The sequence below is a fragment of the Convolutriloba macropyga genome, chromosome 3 (genome assembly GCF_964194025.1).
Source record: "Convolutriloba macropyga chromosome 3, txConMacr16.3, whole genome shotgun sequence".
NCBI classification, from domain to species: Eukaryota; Metazoa; Xenacoelomorpha; order Acoela; family Convolutidae; genus Convolutriloba; species Convolutriloba macropyga.
In genome coordinates, this window is record NC_134470.1 from 80,360,158 (window position 1) to 80,378,542 (window position 18,385).

Genomic DNA, 18,385 nt, shown 5'->3' on the forward strand with positions numbered 1-18,385 from the left:
CTTGACTGGCATTAATTTATGTGGTAGTTATACTGATCCACTATTGTATATCAGTCACAATTGAAAAGGTCTCTACAACTGCTAGCTCGAAAAAACGGACCTATTCTGTTTCGCCCCCCCCCCAGCTTAGTGAACATAAATTTTTATGACCCCCAGGCGCACGTGCTAATTTTTACTTTTTAACATGCTATATAACATCGTATAATTTGTAACTGGGGGTCATAAAAAACACTGGGGGGAAACAGAATAGATCCAAAAAAAATTTAACAGAGAAATGTGATATGCTAACTCAAAATCTTGACGAGTCATGTTAAGCTTAAGATTTATGGTGACATAACGCTTTATCTTAAGTTTTTTGTTTTACAAGTGTAATTGAAAAAAAGGAAGCTACTTTGCAGTTTTGATATCTGTTTTGTTTGTGCCGACCTGTACGTTATGCTTCCCCCCGTTGCAGAGAACGTTCCATTACATAATAAATCGTCAAGTAAAAATATGGCACGTGCATCGGGGAGTGCAAACATCATGCAGCCACTAATCTTGGGGAGGGGAAACGGAAAAGATTCAAATTTCGCTTTACAGCATATTTGTTTTGCAAAGATTTTGCATTCTGCCAATGATTTTACAATAAATTTGTTTGTCTAAATTGGATCACGTTTAAACAAATTCTTCACATTTTGTGGCCTATTTTTTGAGGGCAATGAAAAAAGTATCACGGTTGTGTTATACTAAATTCAAGCTGCAGATTGTTTTTTTTGAAAGGTTTCATTAGAAATTTTAAAATTATTACCAGCTACATAAAAGTAAGGCGGACCGGATAATTTTCAATTGCAGTTTTTGTAGAGCTTCTGATTTCCAAAGCTTTTTAAATGCCAAATTGTTTATTTTCAAGGTAATCTTTGCTCAAATTTTCTGTAATTTAACAAAACTATAGTTACTTAACGAATAAAGAGCTACTTAAAATTGTTGACAGGGGAGATTTATTCAACATTGATGCTAACCAAAACAAATTTAGATTACTCGGTGCACATCTGTCAAGTTTTGATAAATTTTATTAGAATGCCAATTTTAGAAAAACATTTAAAATGTGCAACTAATTCTCTATCAAAATATTCGGAGGCATTCTATGACTTGTTTGTTGTGGATTTAATAGAGCATAAACTTTTAAATGTCGAAGATATTAGACGGTATATAACTATGAATTTTTGAAATTTTCCGTGTAACCTTGAGTTTTACTGCTCTTGTGTTCTACATTTTACTTTACTTTAAACTGTATCTCGTCTTATAAAACTCAACGATATAAAACAGGAACATTAATTTCACAAAAAAGTAAAAATTGTTTCTTTGCTTAAAGATTTATGTTATTTTTGTGAAACTCAAAGATCTGCTTCGTTTAAAGATGATAATTTGGGGTCTTTTTTATTATAGCCTCAATGAAATTATAGCCCCCATTATTTCATATTTACCTTGATTTGGGGGGCTATAGGTTATTTGACCACAAAGCTAAGGGGCTATGATGCGAAATACTTGATAGTTGCATTAAATTTTTGATCGTTTAGAACGTTTTAAATCGCTTCTGGTTCAAGTAACACAACCGTTCTATTTTTTGAAATTGGTAAATCGTAGCTTAGAAAAGTTTCTGACGCCGATGGTGTAATATGCAAAAGTGTATCAGCAGTTTTTTGCATTCTGCCTTCTGCTTTTTATAGATTTCTTAGAAGTGTCTGGAATTAACAAAACTTCTTCTTGATACATTTCATGGAAACTTTGTCGCATGAAATATGTTTTCCATTTAAGCACGCTGCTCCAATTTTATCAACAGATAAACTTGATACTAGTGTTTCTGTCAGAAAAAAATAAAAATTTTGTTTCTGCTTAGTTGCAGCGGGGCAGCATTATGTTTTTAGTCTGCATTAACAGTAGCCTGTTCTCAGCTGTTTTTTTCTGTTATTCCCACAGTTCATTTTTTGAGCATGAATGCTTTTTTGTCGACTATGAACACTTTTTTGCATCTGAAACTTTCACGTGGTACCATCAATGCAGCCAAGAGTGACCAGGCTATGGTTAAGTAAGTGCTCATCCTCACACAGACAGCTTCAGGGAGGCATCAGATCGTACTATCGATCATTGGCGTGTCAATCACACACACCTTACCTCTCGGCTATTACCCTACAGAAATTCACAAAGCAATTAAAAAAAGTTTGATATCACACTCTAATTGTTTTTATTTAAACTGACAAATTTTTTATTTTTGAAATAGATTGTGAAAGTAGACACTTCCACCCCTTCTTTCATAATCATGAGCGTACTTTGACAAATTATTCGGTTTTGCCGGAGTAATTTTGTCGGAACTCGCTTGAAACCCATTTTCTGCTATTATTTTCTAATTTTTTCTTGTCCAATTTTTCCATCGTTTTTGTACATCTTCATTTCCAGGTGCGAGCTACATTCATTTCCATTTTCTCGTAAAAAAAACAGATTGAGGTTTTCAAACAAACGTCCTGACCGCTGTTGATTTATATCTTATTGGATTAATTTTATTCTGAGAATATAGTTTATAGTTTGTCTGAGATCTGTAATCAATATTAAATAGGATTAGTCTCAGTTCTCTTAAATTATTTGAATAACTATTGTACAGGAATACAGGCACCCGACAGACAAGCAGAAGTACCTGTTTGTGAATGATCAAGAGAGGGTAGGAGATCTGAGACGAAGTTATTTGGACAATGCTGTCATTCCATCCTCAAACACTGGCAAAGCCCGATTTAGGTATGTATGGTGTCAGGACAATTTACCCAATTCCATTTTACCCAATATCATTATACCCCACCTGCCATTTTACTCAATGCCAACTTTGTTTTACCTTATTGTTGACATTACCAGAACAACTATTTACCATAAAATGGCCCAAGGGGCTTGATATGAAACTATGACAACCGTGTTGAGAAAGACCGACGAAAGCGATGTAAGAAGCGTCAGTTTTCGTCGGTTTTTGTCGGTTTCATCGGTTTTACTTGTAAGAAGTGTTGGTTTTTGACTGTTATTGTCGGGTTTTGTCGGGTTTTTTGAAATCGTCGGTATTGCTCTAAGCAGCGTCGGCTTCAAAAAATTTCATTAGCGTTGATGATCGATCTCGCATCATCTTTGATTCGAGAGCAAAGGTTTCGACTTGCTACGAGGTTCGATCTCTACATCGTTGCAAACATCGATCAGAAAAAGTTTTTTAAGTTCCTCAATATAATCTGTTCTCTCAATAAATTGGTTGTGTGAAAACGAAAACGTTCAATCGGATCTGTTCTGTTTCTGCCCCCTGTAGTATTACGAGAGCCGTTACAAATGAACGGATAATTAACCCCGCATTAGAGCGAACGTATTTAGGCGCTAATTAACCATTCTTTCGCCGCGCGCTAAATAAACTAACGCTTGTTAAGACTACCAGTACACAAGTATTTAAACAACTCAGTTCGACTTATTTAAATAACACAACTTTAGGCCTGGATCTCCTCGCTTATATCCAGGATAGAAAATGTACGTTGTTGAACGTAGGCGGCCTGTAAAACCACAGTTTCTTTTGATTTAAATTACTTCTGCTTTTGACAGTTGCAATGCAGATCTTTTCCCCCAAGTTCAATAAAGATGAAGCAGATTGCTTCAGGGGAAAAGACAATAGAGTCTCATAAAAAGCCCCCAAGGAAACCATAATTGTTGCGGTTTTAGAAGAGGGGAAAAGCAGAAAACAGGCGCCTACGAAATCAATAATTGATGCTCTCAGCTTTTTAGATTTTTATTATTTTTTGGAGTTTCAATAATTTTTCCGTGAGATAAAAAAGAGTTAATTCTCTTGCCTTCTCGGCCAATAGGAAAATTAAGAAGCACCTCACTATGAACGTGTGTTTGTGATTCGCTCCCTATCGGTCCAAAACGGAGCTGAGAGGAATTAATTTTTTCTCTCAGCGAAGTGGGACGGAATAAAATTAGAGAGACAAATAACAGAGCCAGCGACGAGCAGCAGACAACTGCTTCATTTTTCTTGCAAAATAAATTCCTAAATTTAAACAGAAATTTTATTAAAGATTTCCAACTTAGCAAATTTTCCAACAGAACATACTTGTGAGAAATCGACTGGAAGAAGTTTCAACGATGCAATCATTTAACAACAACACAATCAAGTAACAGCTCAACCCGGTTTAATACTACTCAGTGTAAGCTTGTTCATTTAAACTATTTATTTAATTAATTGAACTTTTCAGCCCCCCAACTACTTTAAATTGAGACTTATAGCACAGACAGGTCTTAGGCATATATCTTTGCCTTCGATTTGTTATATCTTTTGTCAAGTTTGACTGGCATACATAAAGAGATCCCGTATTGTGTGATCTGTAGCAGCCCAGCCAAATTTGATAACTGGTGCGACCAGAGGAAAAAATCACGCCTGAATTTTTGTTTTTCCATCCGATCGGATTAAAATAGTAAAATAACCACTACCACAGAAGTGAAAGCACACTAATAGACAAACAAATAGTAATTTATATCAAATTTACGGCCGAAATACAGTAAATTTACATTAAAATAGTAACAAGCAGCAAATTCTTTGCTCTTGTAAATTTGTTCTGACCCGGGTGGGGGTATTCTATGTCCAATTTTTAGTTTATTTATATAACAATTGAAGTACTTTTACATTTTATAGTCAAAATTTAACCAAAAATCATCCCCCCAAAACCCATTTAGCCTAATTTTCACACAATTTTCATCAAATTTATGGTTAAATTTTAGTATTTACACCTTAAATAACCGAAATTCAACCAGATCCTATCCCCCAAAACATATTTAATTTGATTTTAACCCAATTTTCACCAAATTTATGGTTGAATTTTAGTATTTTCATTCTAAATAATTGAAAGTTATACAAAATTCATCCCCCCATAACCTGTTTAGTCTATTTCTAACCCGACTTTGACCAAATTTATGGGTAAATTTTAGTATTTTCACTCTAAATAATCGGAATTTATACAGAATTTATCCCCAAAAAACTTGTTTAGACTATTTCTGACCCGATTTGCACCAAATTTATGATTAAATTGTAGCATATACACTCCAAATTACCAAAAATTATCTAAATTTCACCGCCCCAACACCTAATTAAACTAAACTTTAGCCGATTTTCATCAAATTCACAGCAGAATTTTAGCATTTTCACACTAAATAGCCGATTTTTAACCAAAAATCACCCCCAAATCATATTTAGAGTAACATATGTCTAATTTTTACCGAATTTTTGACCAAAATATAGCATTTTCAAACAATTTAACGTAAATTTAACCAGAATTCATCCCCCCAGTACGTGTTTAGTGTAATTTATATCTAATTTTCTACACATTTAAGCACACGCTGTTGCATTTTCACATTAACTAACCCAATTTTGGTTAAATTTAAGCCTTCCTTAGTTGAATATTCACTCTGTTTTATCAATTCCTTGACCCGGGTGGGGTAATATTAATCAAAATTTAACAAAATAAACATTATTTTGACTTAAATCCTCAAAAACTAACCAGATTTTAACAAAATTAAAGTCACTCTTATCATAATTTAACGGAAACTAATCAGATTTAAGCCTTAAAAACATCATTCTTATCCAATTTTAACCAATATTACTCAAGAAAATAGCCATATTAACATCATTTTTACACAAAATTAGTAAATATTAACCAAGTTTTGACCACATAAATCTCAATAAGGCCCTAATTTAACAAAAAATAACGGGTTTTAAACTAAATTTTATCCCCCCAACATAGATTTTTAGCCTGAAAATAAAATAAATTGATGAGAATTCCCCCATTTTAACCGGTTTCACACGTACAATTTCACCAACAAAGGTTTTAAACAGTGCATGGACCAAACTGGAATAGTTATTGTAGAACATCTTAATCTAACAGCAATAGAAAACACTAGAAGGGGTAAAATAACACGATTTATTACTGACGGAATTACCTTTGTAGCTATCTTCTACGTGTTTGAGCATAATTCCCCAGCTAATTTCTATATAACTTATGCATCTGAGAACCCTAATTTTCAGAATTTACTAACTTGGTTAAATTTACACCTTGGTTAAATTTACACCTTAATTAACCGAAATTCAACCAGATCCTATCCCCCAAAACATATTTAATTTGATTTTAACCCAATTTTCACCAAATTTATGGTTGAATTTTAGTATTTTCATTCTAAATAATTGAAAGTTATACAAAATTCATCCCCCCATAACCTGTTTATTCTATTTCTAAACAGGTTATGGTCTATTTCTAATAGTCTATTTCTAAACAACTTTCTACTTTAGTATTAGTGTTTTATTACTTAATTGTTATAACAAAAATATTTTCTACACTAATTACCCAAACTAATAGTACTTTCGTATAAACTATTCTTTTCATATACTAAAACAAAACATGGCAGCGAACGTTGTTGCGTACCCCGACATAGCGTTAGAGAAATTTACAGGTTTAGACCCATCTGAAGATGCCCAGGAATTCTTTAGTTTAATACAAAGAAAAATCCAATTCTCACTAGGAACAAGAGATCCTGCGGATGCTGATTTGCAAGCAGCATACGACGCTAGACGAAAAGCATTGTTTGGTTCGGTTTTGCGTGGGCCCGCAGCCCAATGGTTTGAAACCTTAGCACCAGGTTTAGCATGGAACGAAGTTAGAAATCAGTTCATTACCCGTTTTACTGATGCAAATGACAAGTATAGGAAAAGAATTGAAGTCGAGAGTATTAAAAGGCAACCAGATGAGTTGATAAAAAGCTATACACACCGAGTAACAAAAGCAGTTGAAAAAGGATGGCCAGATACAGATTTTAACAACGACCAGCGTAACGCTAAGTGTATGGAGTACTTTGTAAGAGGATTAACGCCACCTACACTCAAGCAAAAGGCACATCAGCGGTTAATAGAAAACCCAGCTACAACTTGGCAACAATTACAGGATCTTGTAGCAACTAAAGACTTAAGTTTTTCTGTTAGCAGTGAATTCACGGGTACTGCCTCAAGTAGTATCGACAATAAAATAGAAATAGAAGGGTTAAAAAACCAACTCACAGAAATTGCAAATCTAATGAAAGATCATAAAATAAACGCCACATACAACAACGACAATCCCAGATTCAAACAAAACCAGACTAGATTCTGCAAGTTTTGCAAACGTTCAAGTCACACAATAGCTTTCTGCTTTAAGTACAAGGACTTTAAAAACGAAAACCGAAACCCACCTCAACAACGAGAAAAGTTCACAGATAATTATAAACGTAGTAGGAGCCATTCACCAGGTCAACAAAATTACAAGTCAAACAATTATGACAATCGAAATTCTAGGGACAGACAGAGAAATAGTTATAACCAAAATCAATCCAATTATCAAAACAACTCTAGATCAGACTACCGACATCGATCACCGTACCCATCAAACTCTTCAAATAATTATCGATCATCTTCCTACGATAACCGATCACAGGAACGACAAAATAACCATCGAAACAACTCTTACAGAGATAACAATAGGCAAAATAGTAGGGATAGACAAAGCAACGGTCCTCCAAGATCAGATAATCGATATCGTGATAGGAGTAGAGACCATGACCGAGATAGGACACCTACTAGACAAAACCATAATACTCATTCAAGAGATAACAGTGAAGGGCGAAGCCCTCGAGTTCACTTTACCAGTGAAACTTCTAGAGACTATTACAATAATGAGAACCACAACGACGAGTATTTAAACTAGACAGGTCTCCGTTCATAAACACTACTGATAACAAAACAAGTTACTCACATATTTACATTAATTTATACCAATCCGTCGGAGACAAAAATAAAAATAACGGCTTAGAAACACAGTTTTTATTGAACACAGGAGCATCAAGCTCTATAATTAATTACCACACTTATCTTGAACTATGTAAATTACAACACATTGAGATGAAAGCTTCAAAAAATCATACTTTAGCGGTTAATGGTGAGAAACTAAAACTTCTAGGTCAAATTACCTTCAAAACTTCTTTCGACATTGAAGGAAAGTATCAAGTGGAAGTTACCACATGGGTTTCAGCCAAAGATGGTTGCAAGCCGAATTTGTTGGGAATGGATTTCCTTGAATCTACAGTAAAATCTATTGACCTAACCACTCCAAAAATTGATTTAAAAACTTACCCTGAAGTAGCCGTCACATTATCTAGATACCAAACGAAAAGCTATCCATACATTAGCTCTTACAAAATTGTAACTCTTGACCAGCAACTACCATTAGCACCAAAATCAACTCGAGTAATATCAATTAGACCTCCGAATGAATTCTTCAGAAAGGGAACCTCCTTCGTAATTGGAAGTTAACTGCAAGCTCAAGGAATTTATACTTACAATGTTCAGTGTTTTAGAAAAGAAAAGGAATTACCAATAATGCTAAACAATCCTCTAAACAACAAGGTTGTCATCCAAAAGGGTCCTATTGGGCACACTATAGAAGACATTGAAATTAGACAAGACCCAGTATTTTCTGTAGTTGACAACGTTGCATTCATAAACCACCTAATGAATAGTGACACTAATTGGGATCAAATATTCCATGTTAGTGAAAAACAAGGTCCAAAAATTTCAAAAATTCAAAATTTCTTTGCAGGCAAAACTCCTGAAAAACAAAAGAAAACAGAAAAGCGAAAAAGGCAACAAGATTTTACCAACAACTACGAATTAGAAACAGACTTTGGCGACGACCTCAAGGATCTTAAGCCACAATTAGAAACAACTGATGAGAACATCAGACCCGTTGAACTTCCCAAAGAAAAACTTAACAGATTTGACAAAACCGATCAAGCGTTTCTCAAAAAATTTGATTTCAGTCAAGCTGATATCAATGACGAAAACTTAGACAAGTTACTGAGGACTTTAACTAAAAATAAAGACGTTTACTCTCAACACAAATACGATGTTGGAAAGATAAAACAAAAGTTTCATGTTAAACTTTTACCTAATTCAACTTTGACAAAACAAAGACCATCCAAAGTACCATTACATTATCAGGAAAAACTAGAAAACCTTTTGGAACAACTGTGTAAAACAGGTATAATCCGGGAAAGGGGTAATGATATAGAAATGGGATCAGAATTTATTAATCCAATCATAATCCTACCCAAGGGGAACACAGTAAAACTGGTTATAGATGCCCGATATTTGAATTCAATAACAGACCTTAGTCGATATTCATGGCCACTCGAACCAATAGGAAGTCTATTAACTAGATTAAAAGGTAATTTCTTCACAACCAGTGATCTTTGTTCAGCCTATAACCAAGTCCCTCTAACTGAGGAAACCAAACAGCTGGTAAGTTTTGTAATTGGTCCAAAACAATACACATTTGAACGCGGATTTTACGGCCTATGCGGTCTACCTAATTTCTTCAGTCGTATAATGACTATCCATTTTGCACCATTAATTAGAAAAAAACAAGCTATAACCTACATTGATGACACCATCATGCAAGCGCAAGATGAAACCGAAATGTTTGAAATAATTGACAAGTACCATGAACTTTTAAGGAAATCAGGATTGAAAGCTCAACCTGAAAAGACTAAATTTTTCCTTAGGAAGGTACAGTTCTTGGGACATGTAGTAGGTAAAGATGGGATACAACCAGTCAAGAAGCGAGTAGCAGATTTAAAAGCACTTAAGTCGCCTGAAAACAAACGTGATGTCATGAGAGTTCTAGGTTGCTTAGGATTCTACAGCATGTACATCAAAAATTTGCATGTTGACTGCAAACCATTTTATGACCTAACCCGCACAGAAACTAAATTTGTCTGGACAACAGAACACGAAAAACTGTTTAACGACATTAAAAACAGGATTAGCGAAGATACTATCTTAGCAATACCTGATACTAAATACCCTTTCCACGTGCATGTAGACGCTTCTTCCATAGGAGTAGGCTCAATTCTCATTCAAGAATTTCCAGAAGGGAAACGAATAGTGTCTTTTAATTCTAGAATTTACACTAAAGAGGAACAAAAAATGAGTACCACAGCACGCGAACTTTGCGGTGTAATATCGGCATTACAAACTTATGAGCATTACCTAATTGGTTCTCCCCATCCCGTATATGTGTACACAGACCATAAGCCTTTAATGTATCTATGGGGTAGAAGAGGAAAACTCTCTCACAGGTTTTTTAGATACCAGTTACTAATTTCTCAATTCCAGAACTTAAAAATTATTTGGACTGAAGGAAAAAACTTAGCATTTCCCGACATTCTAAGTCGCAAAGTAAAAATTAAAGATCTGGACAAGTATCAACTTAAACACAAAAAGATACCAAAAGACATTAGTTTTTACGATGAGCATGGTAACGAGGAAAAATATTTCATTTTGCGTGATAATGAAAAGGGACCAGCAGATGACTTTTTTCCAATCCTAAAACAAAGCATAACGGGTATCGACAAATTCATTTTCAAAAATGACAAAATGGTAAAGCAAAAGTACGACAATAATCAAAACAGACTTTGCTCAATAAACCATATTTCGGAAGATTTCTCGTATGGTTCATCAATTAACCACTATAGGCGTCACCGCAAATATGAAATAACCCCTGTATCAGAACAGGAGGAAGACGAAACGTCTGATCATTATACAGAAATTGATTCCTACCCTGATGAAGGGATAACCGAACAAAATTTTGACCCAATTTCGGAATTTGAATTGTTCAATGAGAACCAGTCACCGGAATTGGATTTTGACAAACTCTACTTTGATCAAACTAATACCACAGACTCGGAGTACAGATTCCCTCTAGAATACGATAAAGTTTTTCTCGTGAAAAATAGCACTTGTATAGACAAAACCGAATTAGCAAAAAAACTTCCCGAAAATCCAAAAATAAAAGATGCAAGAGAACTCATTGATAAACTGACAACCTTCTCTAAAGAAGTTGATTTAAATACATCAGTAATTTGTCAAGAACAATTAAAAGATCCAGTAATACAACAAATTCGTCAATTAAGAACGAACAATAGCAAAGATGAAAAGAAAATTGAATTCCGACAATCTAAAGCCATAATGTCATACATTAATAACTTTGAAAAACTGAGTTTTGTAGGCAACATCTTATGTATTCAACAACAAACAGACGAGCCAGATATTGAATACTTAAAAATTTGTGTACCACTGTCATTGTTCTTTAAAGTTTTTCAGCTAGCTCATTGTGAACTGTCAGGTCATGTAGGTTTAGATAAAACACTTGCTAATGTAAAACAATTTTTTTATTGGCCCGGAATGTATAAATGGATTGAAAACCTAATTGCTGATTGCCTTGAATGCCAAAAAAATAAACAAAAACGGAGAGACATCCACGAAGCACCTCTCGAAAAGTGGACTGATACAGTCCCATTCCCCTTTCATACGGTCCATATTGATCACAAAGGACCTTTAAATCCTCCATCGAACGGTAAACACCATTGTTTAGTTATTGTCGATTCATTTTCGCGTTTCATTCAAGTATATCCTGTACGTTCCACAGACGCAGTAGACACCATAAAAGCTTTAGAAAAGTTCTTCTTGTCTTTTGTAATACCACAAAAACTTGTTTATGATAAGGGTTCGGCATTCATGAACCAAGATTTTGCGAGTTACATTCATGAATTAGGTATAACACCCGCACCTCGAACTGCTTATGCGCCTTGGACTAATGGTAAAGTCGAGATCCAAAACAAACATCTAGGAGCACATTTCCGAATTTTTCTAGAACAAGCTCGAGGTAAATGGGACCAACTGGCACCAAAATTTGCTTTTTCTCATAACACGGTTCCAAATGCTAGTACTGGAATCTCACCTTATGAAATTGTGTTCGGACAAAAACCACAGATACCTCTGTCACTTAAGTTAGGACTCCTACAAAATTCACAACTCACATGCTCTTCCGAGTTTTGCAAAGACCTGCCTCTTCACAGGCATACCTTGCAAACTTCAAAAAACGCCGAAATTGACAAACTTCTAAAACCGACTATTAACAATTCGTTGCTTATGCGAGAAAACCAATTCAAACAAATATACAATAACGCTTATAAAAAGAGCTTAGAAAACAATAACCGCGCACATAAACATAGAAACAAACACAAATTAGGCAAGCCACTTGAGGTTGGACAAAAAGTTCTAATGGAAAACCATTAAATTGAGTTAGGAAAGTCAAAAAAACTACATGAACTAAGATCAGGACCTTTTACTGTAGAAAAAAAACTAACCAATGTTAACTATGAATTAACTTTAGATAGCAACCCGGCCACCAGGAAGGTCGCTCATAGAAATCACCTAGTCGACTACTACCCAGCTACTGAAACTATACCAGAGTTAACCCTAGAGGATGGTATAGATAAAAATAATTGTGACACATTTTATAATAATCTAATGACAAGTCAGATGAATAAACTCAATAGTCCTTTGACTAAATTCTCCTTCCAAAGCCCCACTAACACCGAATATTTCCCCGTGGATAATTTCATACGAAGAGACTCCCCTGTGCAGAACTTCGACCCTGACCGAAAACCTACCAATTTCGATTCTGGATTCAACGAAGCAAGTTCAGTTGGTCGTGATAACCCACCTCCAGTCCAAACACACCTACCTAGCGGTAGTCGAACAAGAAGTTCAACTCCTTGCCCACAGCACAATTCTAGAATACCTCTAGACCCTAATTTAAGTCCTCTCCGCCCTAATACATCGGAACAAGGACCTTCTAATTTACAAACTTTAGAAAATAATAATAATAATAATAATAGGCGAACTTCTAGTCGCTCGGCCAAGCCGCCATCACGCTATCAAGCCGGATTTACTTAACTTTGTTTTAGGTAGCAATAAATCCAGTCAACATTTACTGGCAGTGCCTATTACTACAACTCATAGCCTTAATTCCCGACTTGAAGCGCTAAAAAAGAACAGGATGAAAAGATATCATTGTTTTGAAAAACTCTATTTTTCTTATTTACTTATAAGTCTTTTCTACTTTTGTACTCTTTCTATAGTTATTAACGCTACTGAGGATATTATTGACGTGTCTAACAAACTTAGGGTCATTCATTATGACTGTTCTAAAATGAAAGAAAATAAAATGTATGCTTTAACACAAGTTTCTCCTTGCAAACTTACACCCGAAAACATTCAGATGGTTGATACACATGTAACACTTAATCAACGGTCTTATCGGACCTTTGTTAAAGCTCTTATGTGCAAAGTCACTGCAATGCTCATTCGTTATAATTGTGGTATGTTTTCCCATTCATCAATTGTACACAACACTCCAATAATAACATACGATATTATTGTTTCACCCGAACAATGCCTAAATGCTAATAAAACTGGAAAAATTACTGTTACCGGATTTGACGATGATTACATGGAAATTGACATAAAACATGGAATAAAAACTGTCTCCTATAAAAACCAGGGAGTTGATCTTGAAGGTGAATCATCAACATCTTGTGATAATCGTGGTCAAATTAAACACTTCTCTTTTGAAACCCTGATGCAAGAAACTGTACTCGATATTGATCTTAATGACAGAACTGTCTATAACAGTCAAGGACTAAAACTTCCTTGTGCCCTCTCAGAAGGAGGTTGTCATTCGACATCACTCGACCCCTTTGAATACAATTGGGAGGCACCGGAAAATTGTATAGTTACTAAAAGATTTTCACAAAACGCAAAAACGCTAAAACATGAAAACGAACTTGGTAACGTACAGTATTTCATAGTGAGTGATGAAAAACCGGAGACGCCCTATGAAGGACCAGGAACGTATTTTCCTGCTGAAATGGACATAAAAATTAGAGTAATTGATGAAAAAGAAAAGGTGTGTGGAAAACCAGAATTTATTTACAGAACAAATTTAGATTCCTTATATGTTTCTTATAAAGGCGGATTTAATATGAAGACTGGCAAACCTTATAAAACAAAAACTCAACAATTTTTTCATAAACTTCGTGTTGAACCTGACAATAGCCTAAGTGTAAATGGGTTTAATAGGAAGCCTTCAGATGAACAGATCCGAACATCCGACAATGGTTTTGTTGCATGGGAACACTTAGACAAAGACAAGTTAGACTATGATCTTAACCTTGCGGTAGAAATGGATTTTGTCATATATCATAATTACATGCAAATAAAACAAGCATGGAAAGGTTTGGTCATAGAACAATGCGAACTTGACCGAACTCAAAAACAAATGATACTAATGCAGGCTATCCAAAACAATCGTTTAGCTGGATATATGTTAACCGGCAACCGCTCGATGTTCCTAGACACAGATGGCAGCATAGGTTGGCTGTACCACTGTCCAAAACGAAACTCACCACTTCAGGTTCTTGAACAGTGTTATGATAGGATTCCTATTCATTACGATGGTAGGACAATGTTCGTCGACCCAATTACTCGACAAACCTACCCTTTTGCAAACGAAGTAGATTGTGTTGGAGGCTACAAAAATGCCTACCAATTAGATATTGATAATGAAAATTCATGGTATCATTTGATGCCAGCACCTGTTCCTTTACAACCGCCAAAAATATTCTCTTCAAGAGTTATTAGTTCTATTCCAAAATTTACCGGTTACGAATCGCAACGTGCCGGAATTTACACACCAAATCAACTTAAATCTTTTTGGGACAATATCTTGCATTCGGAAGCTTCAAAATCTGTTTTGACAAAAATTTCAAGAGAAGTTCTAGAAGGAAGAAGCATATACTATTCTCGAAAAGATATCTATGCGTCAGCAATGGGAATTAACAGACAAATTTATCTAGATTCTCTTCTTTCACCTACATTTTTTACAGACCAGTTCAAAGGCACTTTTGGGATCATCACTTTTTATCTGGAAAAAATTGGAGTTTATTTTGCTTGTTTCTTGTGCATAAAATTCTTAACTGATGTAATCGTAACAATCATAAGAGCGTTCGAAATCCACAAAATATCCAACAAAACAATGGGTTTTTGGAAAATTCTATTAGGAGCAACATATAATCTTTGTATCTTATCGTTCTTTACACCGGTATTCTCTAACGAAACCAAACCGTCGGCCCCGCAGAACGACAATCATTTTTTACCGCTTAGTAATTATCAACCTTACAGCACAATAGAAAAAACTTACAAATGCGTTGAGGATCAATCAAGAGAAAATAAAATTGATGAGCATTGTCATACAGAAAATAATAAAGTAGAATACCCAAATCTGGCGTCACATCAACCACAACCACAAAATGATGCAACCATTCGAAGTGTGGTGGCACCTCCTTAAGGCTGTTAATAAAAAAATCATCTTTTTCATAAAAAAATAATTTGTCTCAAAAATAAAAAAAATTATTTGTATTAGACTTTATAAGTTAATTAATATCTTGTTTAGATACACCTCAAGGATGCTATGCTATGCAACCCAAATTCATAAAACAGCCTAATGCTTTATTCATTCGATTTGGACAATACACCGGACAAATATTATCATCAAGTATTTCCGATTTAAAAACTACTGTAACTATTTGAGTTGCATCTTTCTACTTCAATGACATTATAGACTTGGACGTACCGCATTCAAATTTTCAATACTTCTCATTGTTAAGAGCCCTGATTGATGACACAATTACTTTTGTAAACATTGGAGTCGAATACAAAATTGTTTCAAAGCGTCTGAAGAAAAATATTATTAGACTTTGACTTTTCCTGTAAGAGACATGTGTGGATTCCTTCCTTGCTTTTTTAATTCTTATAATCCATTTTCAACTATGTAATCGCAACTATGTCTATCTAGCTATTGCCTGCACTCTTCCCCTACTCCGATTTTGCTTCAATGAATCCGATTGATATATTATCTATAAATATCAATCGTTGTCAATAATCCTCTTTTCAGAAATAATTGACACACCATTTCTTATCCTTTTTTTACATTTACATACTTTTATACATAGTTTTGAAATGAAGAACAATAAGTTAATTAACAACTAAAACGCTTCCATTAATGTACTTTTTGTTTCAAGATAGACTCGTTACAATTTATCAAATAAAGAAAACTTTTGAAGAAAATCACGGAGACATTTTCCCTCAAATCGTTATAAATTTTGAGTTTTGGGACACTTGGGAAAACGATACTGTGATTTTAACCCCTCATTCGTTGTATTGGAATTATTTCGTGTATTTAGCACAATTCGACCCTAATAGTCTGCCAAATGAGCTAGATCAGCAACATGATTCATTTAACTAATAGAAACTTACAAATCAGAATCGGAAACCAAAATTTTGAGCTATTAGCCGTATACTATGTTTCCGCTATAAGTATAATGACTGTCGCAAAAAAACCCAAAAAATATTTACAGACTTTTAACTATTTTCATTACTCATCCTCAGTTCGCCGAATTCACCATTTTTCTAGCATTCAAAGAGAACTTGGTATTTCAAGTACAACATCCAATCTACATTGCCTAGGTATCATTCTAAAGTATGATATTTGCAGTTAACAATAAATTTGTAGAGTTACAAAAAATTCAACGATCTTTTGATGCATACCCAACTCCTGTACCTACTATGCTAGTAACGCTCAAAGAACTTCAAAGTGAAAAAATTTGTTTAATAAGTATTAATCCTCTCTCAGTTCATTGGAAATTCTTCCTCTTTATTCTAGAAAACCCAAACTGTGTACCTCACAATCTTTATTTTGAATTGCCGAAAAGTGACTCTTCTCAAAACGATTTCATTACCAAGGAATTGGAAACAATTAACAATTAAAAAACAGCAATGGTATTCTCATACCAAAATTGCCTTATACAAATTCAATTTTTTGAAAAATCATTTGTGACAACAAAAAGTAACAGAGTTATAGCACAACTAATACTCCATTTCGAATATTTAAACACTTGGACTGATGGAACCATCATCTTAACACCATCTTCCCCCTATTGGACATTCTTCATGAATATATCCCAAGCTTTAAATGGTTCCAAAATCCCTTTTAATTTAGATCTCCTATAATGCTGTTCCACTTTGGTGAGCGACTAGTCAAAGTAGAATACCTCGAGAGATCATTCATTGAAACTCCCACTGCAGAAATAAAGCCCTGTATAATCATACATTATACTGACAACGAACGTGGATGTGAGGGTTCTACTCGAGTCACCATGGGAATGATGCACTGGGAATTCTTTCTCGCACTCATCGATATCGAAGAGCACTTCCCAGTCAACTTGGGCGCTCTTCAGTAAAGTAATTTGTTTTACATAACTTGCTCTCCACAAAAAATTTTTTTTTCTCTCCTTTCCTCTTCTTCATTTTTTTCTATCCTTTTTTTCTGATCAATTTGTTCTTTTCCCCTCATTTCTTTCCAAATTGTTAAAACTAAAATGATTTTGTTTATTGGTAAGGAAAAAATTAAAATTGTTAAAGTAGAAAGATGGTTCAATATTTGTTTCACACAGTATAAAGCATGTATCAAGATAACTTATATGTTTTTAAGCACCGGTACCATTAATCATTATTACATTTATCCAAACGAGAAACACTGGAATTTCTTTTTTGCTATTGCAGATTTAAATGTAACTATCCCCAACGAACTTGAACACCATGGATTAGAACTCGTATACCCGGATCTTTCTGATTTGCCCTTATAATGGGAAACATTCTGAAAATATCGTCTCAGCAACCTCAAATTGATACAACCCCTAAAGTTGAATGCCCTGTTTGTTATCTCCCTTGCCGTCAATTCAAAAAATTGCACAAAAACCCAAATGGTCAGCCCCCCCATTTTGCTTGCATTCCTTGTAGAAATGAATTATTTAAATATTGGAACCAACCTAAATGCCCCATTTGCGTAACTCCCATTTATACAATCAGTCATTGCCATTATTTCCAGTGTGATTCTTGTCAAAAAGTCAAAAAGTTATCCACCTGCCACAGTCACTTCAGAGATTTTCACCCAAAACAATCAATTTGTTTGCAGTGTATGACCTTCACCACTACCAAATGCCCCTTATGCAAACAAACAATTGACCCAAACAACCCGTGGTGAAATCCTTGATTCAAAACTACCTTCACAAATTATCCAAAATGTTTATCCCCAAAGTACTTGATTTTTTATTAATGGCCCTCATGATTATTGCAGCAGCCTTCTCCTTCGTTTTAACCGTTTTCCTCGGTGTTGTAAGTATTCCTTTCAATTTTTTGATGTTAGTAGTTATATTAGTAATAGACCAAACAATAAAATCCCAAAATAATCAACAACCAAATCCTCCAACCATACCAGTGCCATAATCCCCTCCAATAACAATCTTCCAAAAATGAATACAATTGACAAAGAAACCAATACTATAGAATCCAAAC

At 34.7% G+C, this 18,385-nt stretch overlaps 1 protein-coding gene across 7 annotated transcripts in view; it reads left to right on the top strand.

Annotated features, from left to right (window-relative positions):
• LOC142337324 (uncharacterized) overlaps positions 1-18,385 on the top strand; it is a 40,004-nt gene that overhangs the window by 2,521 nt on the left and 19,098 nt on the right. For all 7 annotated transcript variants that reach the window (XM_075386525.1, XM_075386523.1, XM_075386524.1 and 4 more), the window contains exon 3: positions 2,636-2,766. In XM_075386525.1, coding sequence (XP_075242640.1) covers positions 2,636-2,766 — 131 coding nt within the window. The remainder of the gene's footprint in view (positions 1-2,635; positions 2,767-18,385) is intronic.